At 33.2% G+C, this 9041-nt stretch overlaps 1 protein-coding gene across 1 annotated transcript in view; it reads left to right on the top strand.

Moving 5' to 3' along the window:
- The window catches only part of PKHD1L1 (polycystic kidney and hepatic disease 1 (autosomal recessive)-like 1), a 204930-nt gene that overhangs the window by 15177 nt on the left and 180712 nt on the right, over positions 1-9041 (top strand). Inside the window, 3 exon segments of the mRNA XM_012645294.1 lie at positions 370-478; positions 5318-5375; positions 6528-6621. Coding sequence (XP_012500748.1) covers positions 370-478; positions 5318-5375; positions 6528-6621 — 261 coding nt within the window.

The raw sequence follows: 9041 nt of genomic DNA, 5'->3' as shown, positions 1-9041 counted from the left end.
TTAGAATTTGCAAAAAGAGTTCAGGATAGAGATTGCATTTGTTGTCTTTTTTTTTTTTTGGAGACACAGTCTTGTTCTGTCTGCTGTCCTTTTTAATAAGCACCAATGCACATAGTAATAATAGGCATTTGTCTGAGGTTTATGAAGTTAGAATTTGCAATAAAGAGTTCAGGATAGAGATTATGCTTACATAATAGAATTTAAGTAAACATCAATTAGAATTTTAGACACTTTTTGTCAAAAATGACTTGTAGTCTGGGGCAGTAGTTTTCATCAATATTATAAGAGGTTATTGCATTTCTAATATGTTCTTCATTTACTTTTTTTTTCTTTAGTAACTGACAGTTCCTAATTTCGTTTACTTTTTAGAGCAATGCCAGAAGATTCCTACACTGTTAGAGTGAGTGTGGATGGGGTTCCTATTGCAGAAAATAATACCTGCAAAGGTCACATCAACAGCTGGGCATGCAGCTTCAATGTATGTAGGGCTCTTCTCTTTAAATTATGTATCATTTATCTTATTTTCTTTCTTGCAAAACTGGGTTTTTATTTTTTAATTTTATAGATTATCTATTTCTACATTTAAAAATATATTAGCATGTAACTAAGGATAACCTCCCTCAGTTTTAATTATCTTCCATAGTAATAGAATCTCTTTTATTTCTGATTTGTTTCCCCCTCCTTTAAATTCTTTTTATTAATGAATTAAAATTTTATGCTTCCAAATTATTTTCTTGTTTATATTTTTCCATTTTTATCCATTTCTGCTCTTAGCTTAATTTTCCCTTTTCCCATTTTCATTGGACTCACTGCTTCCTTTTAAATAAAACATAGCTACTTTTTCTTTCTATATAATTTACAATGTAAATAGATAAAATGTGCCTGCATGTAGTATAAGTGTCACTCAAAATGCAGTTGCCCTAAATAGAGGTATTTACAACAATACATTTTCTTCTAAGCACCATCCCATATATTTTTAAAAATTGTAGTTACACTTTAAGTTGTCCAGTATCAAGTATTACAACATTCCAATGTAAAATGAAATGTTAAAGAAGACAATAATGATTTCTGTCCTCAAGAAGCTTCTGTGATTCTCAAATATATTGCCAAATATGATTCCCAAATATCTCTGGTTCCTTTCTCTCTCCCTAGACATGGAACCATGTTTTGTTTCCTAGTATGTCCCACCTAAAGGGCCCCAAAACAACCTAAATTCAGCATCTCAAACTGGACTTTGTGTATTCCTCCTTAATCCTACTTTTTCTCTGATTATCTCTTGCCATCTAAAGCTAGAAATCTTTTATCATCCTTGGTTTCTCTCTCGCCTTCACTTTTAGCAAACAGCAGTTGAGCATTCACTCTACCTCATTCTCATTTTCCGGAGTCAACCACTTTCAACAACTTCAGCTCTGTATTTAAGTAATAGCTATGCTTATTATTTGGAAATGTACTTATTGCTATTTCTGAATCCTTACAGTTTAGCTATTATCTATTTATTTCTTACTAGAGAAGATGAGAACTAAGCACCTGTACTCCTGCGTCAGTGCATCAGTAGTCCTGCCTAACACTACTCCAAAACTTAGTGGCTTCAAGCAGCAAAAATTTATATTGCTTATGCATCCGTGAATCAGCTGTGTGATACTGGAGCTATGTGATTCTAGGCAGTTGATCTCTGTTGGCCTTCTTATTTGTCTATGGTCAGCTGTGGGTTGGGTAGGAGGCTTTGCTGATCTTGGCTGGGCTCTTTCACATTCTGAGGGCCTCAGCTGGAACAACCAAGTTGATTAGGTTTTGTTTTACATGGTGTCTTTATCCTTCAGCAGGTAGTCCAGACTTATTCACATGTTGCAGGTAGGGATCCCCAAAGAGAGCAGAAGTACGCAGGGAATCTTGAGACTTAGGCTCAGAAGTGTCACATTACTTCTATCATATTCTAATGGTCAAAGCAATTTACAAGACTAGTCCAGATTTAAGGAGTGGGTAAATAGGCTCCATCTCTGGATGGAAGGAACTACAGATGCATTACAGTGTGAGGATACAGAAAAGGGAAAAATTACAGCCATGTTTGAAAGGAAACTACTACCCCTCCCACCTCTAACACACACAAATGTCCTCCCATCCCTTAATTAGATATGCTCTAATTTTTGGTAAGATCAATATTCATAACATTATTATATCTATATAAGTATATTCACAGCTGAGCCATGTAGTATACTATGAGCAAATTTTCTCTCTTATACAATATTTTGTTTTCCCTGGAGTTAATAATTGGCTCTTTTGTATGTATTTGTGTAGTTTCCAGTATATCAAACTCTCTACCAGAAGTGACATTTTTTTAATACATTCAAATCATTGGGTAATTTATGAAATCATTTTTGCCAAGAACACATCAATTGTGAATCCCTCTATCCTCCTGCTCCAATATGAACAATTTATTCACTAGGTACGCTGTATGACAGTCAATCATTATAAAGTTTCCTTTCACAAGCTTTCTGGGGACTTCCTCTCCTATTACTATCGCTTTCTGAGTCCTGTGTCTTCCTCTTCCTTGATTTACTACCTCATGATGGGGGAGTAAAGTATGCTTAAAAAATAAAATTCTTCCATTACTAAATTGAACTAAAACCCTTCCAATACTAACATTTCCATGCTATCTTCACATTTGGTTGAGTTTAGTTGGGTATTGAATGCTAATTTGAAAACACATTTTACTTAGAATTTTGAAATCTTGTCTTTATTGTTTTCTGGCTCAGTGTGTTTTAAACTATGTATGGTGAAGAATAAGCTTTAAAAAATGTTCAATCTGTTGAGGATTAATATCTTGTAAAATACAGTAAACATCACAGCAATGTCAAATTGATGTAAAAGTTTCTAACTGTTTACTCTTACTTTTTGTCCTTTAAACCCTATACAAAATTATGTATTTATAACTTCTAATTCTCATACTCTTCTCTAATTTTATATTTAATACTTTTTATCAATATCCTGGACTACTGTTATTCATAATCTTTAATTATTCTTAATTTTCAGAACCTTTCCTTCTTTTCATCTAGGTAAAAAATTTGCCCCCTGTCTTCATTTATTCTTGTGATCTTTGTAGATGACATAACTTGGAAATCTGCTTCTGATCTAGTCCTTCAAGTTATGACAGGAACTACTATATTGTTTAATATGGACTCTTCAATTATTTTGTTACAGATATTATTTAGGCGAGGACACAGTGGCTTAGAGAAATTGATTTGCAAGGATATTGATGATACCTCGATATCTTTTCTGTTACTCTGCCTCTAAAAATGATATTTTGCCTAAAGTCTTGACAAAATTCTATTACTTTACACAGATTTTCCTTTAAGTGTTTATCTTCTCCATTTACCATTTTAATGTATGAAAGAATAAGTCTGAAGTCATTCTTAGCCTCACATTTTAAAATTTATGTCTTTTCCTTGGCAATATAAAAAATCTTTCCTGTTACTTATGAAGAAATCTGGGCCTCTTTATTTCAGGTTGTCCCTCAATGAGAATGTAGGGACAACTGACATTTATTGAGAATACTCTGTGCTAGGTTATTTTGCTTGTATTATTTTCATATCCATGCAGAGGCTATCTGTTTCTCTACCATCAACTCCTTGGCCCAACCCCCCAAACAAACTTTATTCCTTAAAAATGCTTCCCATGTTTCTGGCCTTTTCTGTTTTTGGTGACACACTTGTGTTTTTGCAAATGAACTCTTGATCAATCTCTAGCTCATTTATTTTTTCCTGCATTATTTGTTTTTAAGTGTAGATTGTGTTCTGGATGCATCTTGGTTACTAAGGATTCTTTATTTTGCCCATCAGCTCTGCTCTTTACCCATTCAATATTAATTTTGTTTTTTTTTACATTGTAGCATATTTCCCTTTTGTAGTATTTATTTCTCATTTTGTCATTTAAAAACAGACTAGCTATGTTTATTAATAATTAATATGGTACTGACTATGTACCAGGCAGTGTTCTGAGTATTTTATGACTAACTCTTGACTCTCATAACAATCCTATAACTGGATACTAATATTATTATCTGTATTTTATGGATGATAAAACTGAGGCACTGAGAAAGTACATTACTTACCCACAGTTAATGCAGCTAAGGGATGGTAGATCTCAAATTTGAATTAGGACAGTCTGACACCAGAATCTAGGCCTTAACCCTGATGATCTCCTGCCTCACATATGTACTTGAGGCTCTCTAACAGGTATGTACTAGTTTCTTATTTGCAACCATAACAAATTACCACAAATTAAGTGGCTTACAACAACACAAATTTATTATCTCATAGTTCTGTAGGTTGGAAATTGACATGGGTCTCACTGGGCTAAAATCAGGGTGTCTGGGAGGGGCTGTGCTCCTTCTGGAGGCTCTAGGGAGAATGTGTCTCCTTGCCTTTCCCAGATTCCAGGGGCTGCCCACATCCCTTGGCTCACGGTCTCCTTCCTCTGTCCTCAAAGCCAGCAATAGCTGTCAAGTCTTTATCACACTGCATTGCTCTGACTTTCTGCCATCATCATATCACATTTTCTGACTCTGACTCCTCTCTGCCTCCTTATAAAGTTTATAAGAACCTTTGTGATTATATTGGGCCCAGCAGGATAATCCAGGATAATCTCCCTACTTTAAGGTCAGCTCATTAGCAACCTTAATTCCATCTGCAACCATCTGCCCTGTAGCCTAACATATTCACAGAGATTAGGGCATGAATGTCTTTGGCGGGGGTGTTATTCTGTCTAGCATAAGATATTAGAGTTTCTATCATACTGGCCCTCCTGGACTTCTGCTCTCTTCTAATTCCAATTTGGTATCACAATTTTTAAAGAATTATATCTGCGTTGCTTTAGAAAATTATCATTAGCTTGGCTACTAAAGCTTACTTTATCTGCTTTTTTCTATGTTTTGCTTCTGTGTTTTTGAAAAAATGCTTTGTTATTTTTCCATATTCTTAACCAAGGGTAGACTTTCTTTAATTTTATTCCACTAAATTCCTAAAGGTCTTTACCAGAGAGCCTTATTACTATGGTTCGGTTTACACTGTTAACAAAATGATGATTGAATTTTAAAATTCCAGGCTACAAACATTTTGAAATGAAAGAGAATTTTTAGGAGATAAGGAAAAGATATTGTAATCAGAAAATGTTCTAAACTTTATTTCTTATATGTAAAAGGAAATATTTTGACAGTTATATTATGGATGTTGTTGAAATCTAAATGATGTAAAAAATAGACCTATTTCACAAAACTAGGAAAAAATACATAAGACTGCTTATTGACATTATTATTTTACAGGCAAAAAGTTTCAGAACCCCAACAATAAGGAGTATCACACCTTTATCTGGAACTCCAGGTCTGCTATATGACAGCTGAAATAGCTTTTGGTTTTGTAGTAAATAATTTATTTACTTTTTAGTATATCAAATTATTATAACAGCTGAAAATTTATAAATATAATTTTTCTGATTATAAAAATAACTACCAATTAAAAAATATTGGCTGCATATTATTGCTGCATGTCTGCATCTTAATCAACTGCAATGTATTTAACTTTCCCCTCATGTTGAAAACTGAGTTGGCTTCCAGTGTTCATTATAATAACTATATTATACCAGTTTATAATTCCAACGGCAATATGTGAGAAGGTCCTTTTCTGTACCCTTGACAATTCTAGGTGCTAATTTTTTTCTAATATTTTATATAAAAAATATAGTAGGTTTAAAAAATTTTTTTCTAATTCCTTGATTTATGTAATTAAATTTATTTTATGCTTATGACCAATTGTATTTTTCCTTGGATACATTACCTATTCATCTCTTTGGCTTGATTTAAAGCTAGCCATCTTTTTTCATATTTAGTTACAAGAATTCTTTATATTTTAAGGGTATTAACCATTTATATGTCACATATATAGAAAATATTTTTTGAGTTTATCATTTGCTTTTAAAATTTAATGATTTTTATGTCATTTAGACTTTTAATTTTTATTATCAAATTTATAGATCTTTACTTTTGTCATTTATTTCTTCAGTTTTATGCTGTAAAAGATCCCACCATCCTGATTATGTAGATATTATGTAAATTTTCAGCTATTTTTCAAGTTTTCATTGTTTTGTTTTATTTTATTTTACTTTTAGAGATAGTTTCTCACTTTGTTATGGTCTCATTTTCTATATTTAATTTTTATTTCACCTAGAATTTATTCTGTTTTTTGGTATAAAGTAGGTATTTTTTTCAAAAAACTCACCCATTGACATAAGTGATATTTATTGAATAAGTCATCCTTTCTTCCATAATAGACTTCTTTAATCTGTAAATACTTACTAATACTCATTCATGTTTTATTGTATTGCTAGAACTTTCAGAACAATGGTAAACAGTAGTAGTGGACATAGGATATAAGTATCTGAATGCTGGTTTTATTGGGAAAACCTCTAATGTTTTGGTATTAAGTATATGGAGAGATATTCTTACACTGAACCTTTTTGGAATTTTTTGTTTTTAGGTACACTAATTACAATCCAAGGCAGAATCTTCACTGATGTCTACGGAAGTAATACTGCACTAAGCTCAAATGGGAAAAATGTTAGGATTTTGAGGTAATTTTCATGCAAAAATATATTCCTATAACTCAAAGATGGGATATAATATTCCAAAAATAACTGGCCCAATGACATTAAAACCCATTACAATGGGATGGGACTAATCATGTTTTTTCAGCCATGTTATAGAAAGAAAAATAGACATTTGGATGATACATTGATGTGGAAACAATGGTCAAAATGCCTTTTTTTAAAGGTCTGACATAATTCTTTATTTTTCTGTGACAGATTTTATTAACAGAAGACACATGGAGGCAAATCCAATAGAAACAGAGTTATAGTAATGACATTTTATTACCAGAGGACTTTATTACTTAATCTAACTGTCTCATTTTGCATATAAAAAGTACCTAAGGCCTGGAAGTCACACAGTCAAGGTCAGGAGTAGAACCCAAGTCTTGTAACATGTAATTTGTACTTTCTCTACTGCACCATGGTACACAGCATAGTGCTGAAACTAAAAGTGGCAAATAACTCATTAAGAGGCCAAGGTTTGAATCCTGGTTCCTTAATTTACCAGGCAAGATTAGGTTGCAGGGAATTCCATTCAATTCAATTCAATTCAATTGTTGACCAGATGGTAACATTGGCTGGTTAAGTACCATCAAAATATAACTGTTCACATTTTGGACTGGGAACTAACATTGTCATGAGAGTTATCTTCCTGTATTATAGATAGTGTTATCTCAGTCCTGCCTTAAAAGACTGAAAGTCCTGTTCATTTCCTGCAGAATGAAGTATAGATTCAGAATCATGGTTTTCAAGATGCTTCATGTTTATTGAATACATAAATAAAACAGATAAATGGATAAAGTAAATAAACAATTCAGATAGCAATTAGAGATTTTTTGGAGTACTAAAAGGTGAGATATATATGTACACACACATACATATGCATATATAGTGTTGTGAAACAAGTAATTCGAAAGGTTTTAATAAATGAAATAACAGTGGTTTATCTGGTATTCTATGAAGTAGAATTCTCAATCAAACCACATTTGTATGTATCTATAATGTTCTGGAAATGTTCATATCATTCCTTATATGTAATAAAAGGACTACTAAGTAGAGGAATATTTATCACCTTATATATACAGTTTAGCATAAGTAAAGATTTCATCTGCCTCAATGTTATTGAGTGTTATGAATGGTTGATATTGTAATTCTTAGGGTCTTCTAAGTCATCTTTTCCCATAGTAAGGACAGAAAATACAAAATTTAACTTTCAAAAAGAGGTTCCTTTTTTTCCCCACTGTAAGTGGAATTTATTTTTGTTTAATACAAGGGACTGGATGGAAATTATTTTATGAAATCATGGAATCATAGTCAGAAGGGACCTTCAAGGTCAGGCTAACTTGCCTTGTACTCCAGACATCCTGAGATATTGTATATACATATAGTAAATTTTTTCATACACCTATTACTGGATGGTGAGACGGTCTTAGAGCTATATTTCCACCATGTTAATTATGATACTAGGTCTCCCACGGCATTTCATTGCGCACAGATTCCATTAGCTGTGGGGGAAGTCGAGAGCAATGGCTGTATTCTGGGCAGGAAGTCAGGAGACCTGCTTCTCACAAATCTTGTCCATTCAGCTAAATCTCCAATCAGACCAGGTATAAATTACAGAGGACATGCAAATGAGTAGAGGGGCTTAGTGCTTATCAAAGAGCTTTTGGTCTGAAACATCAGGTAAGAAAAAATTTTTTAAATATGTTTTTAAGGCCAAATAGGGTAGTATTATCACAAACACACATACCCAGACCACTATGGGGATCATCGGCTGTGGTTAAGAGCATAGACTGGAGCCAGACTGTCTGGGTGTGAATTCCTGCTCTACCCTTTATTGGCTGCAGGCTTGGGCAAGCTGCTTAACCTCACTGCTTCTGTTTCTTCATCTGTAAAATTGAAGGATAATATAATAGTTGCTAACTCATAAGATGGTTGCAAAGATTAAACGTAGTAGGAGCCTATAAGTGTTAGCTGCTAAATTCATTTAGTTGGAATAAGGCAGCAGGTTAGAAGGAGAATTTGAATATGTCAATCTCTATAAGGAGTGCAATACAGTTTACTTGCTTTACAAACCTAATGTAATGATCAAATGAACTGACTTAAGTAAAAAGGTATGTTACAAAGCTTAAAATTTTCTGCAAGCAAAACTTTTTATTTTTTATAGTTCAGGTTTGTATCTGGCCCTATTTTGAGTCTTGGGTTTGCTGTCACAAAAGCTGGTGGTTTATCTGGTGTTGCAAAGTATACAAAACCAGTCAGTCAGTCAGTTGCCGGCCTCAGGTTTTGTCAGCCTTAAAGTGATAGATTAGACCTGATCAGCTGGGGAAATGTGACAACAGATGTTTTCCCTTGCCTCTTCTCAGCTTCTTTTTTTTTTTTTTTTTATTTCAGCATATTATGGG

The sequence above is a fragment of the Propithecus coquereli genome, unplaced genomic scaffold (genome assembly GCF_000956105.1).
Source record: "Propithecus coquereli isolate 6110/MARCELLA unplaced genomic scaffold, Pcoq_1.0 Scaffold23, whole genome shotgun sequence".
Taxonomy (NCBI): domain Eukaryota; kingdom Metazoa; phylum Chordata; class Mammalia; order Primates; family Indriidae; genus Propithecus; species Propithecus coquereli.
Note: the sequence above shows the minus strand (reverse complement) of the source record. Positions and strands in the feature narration are given on the sequence as shown.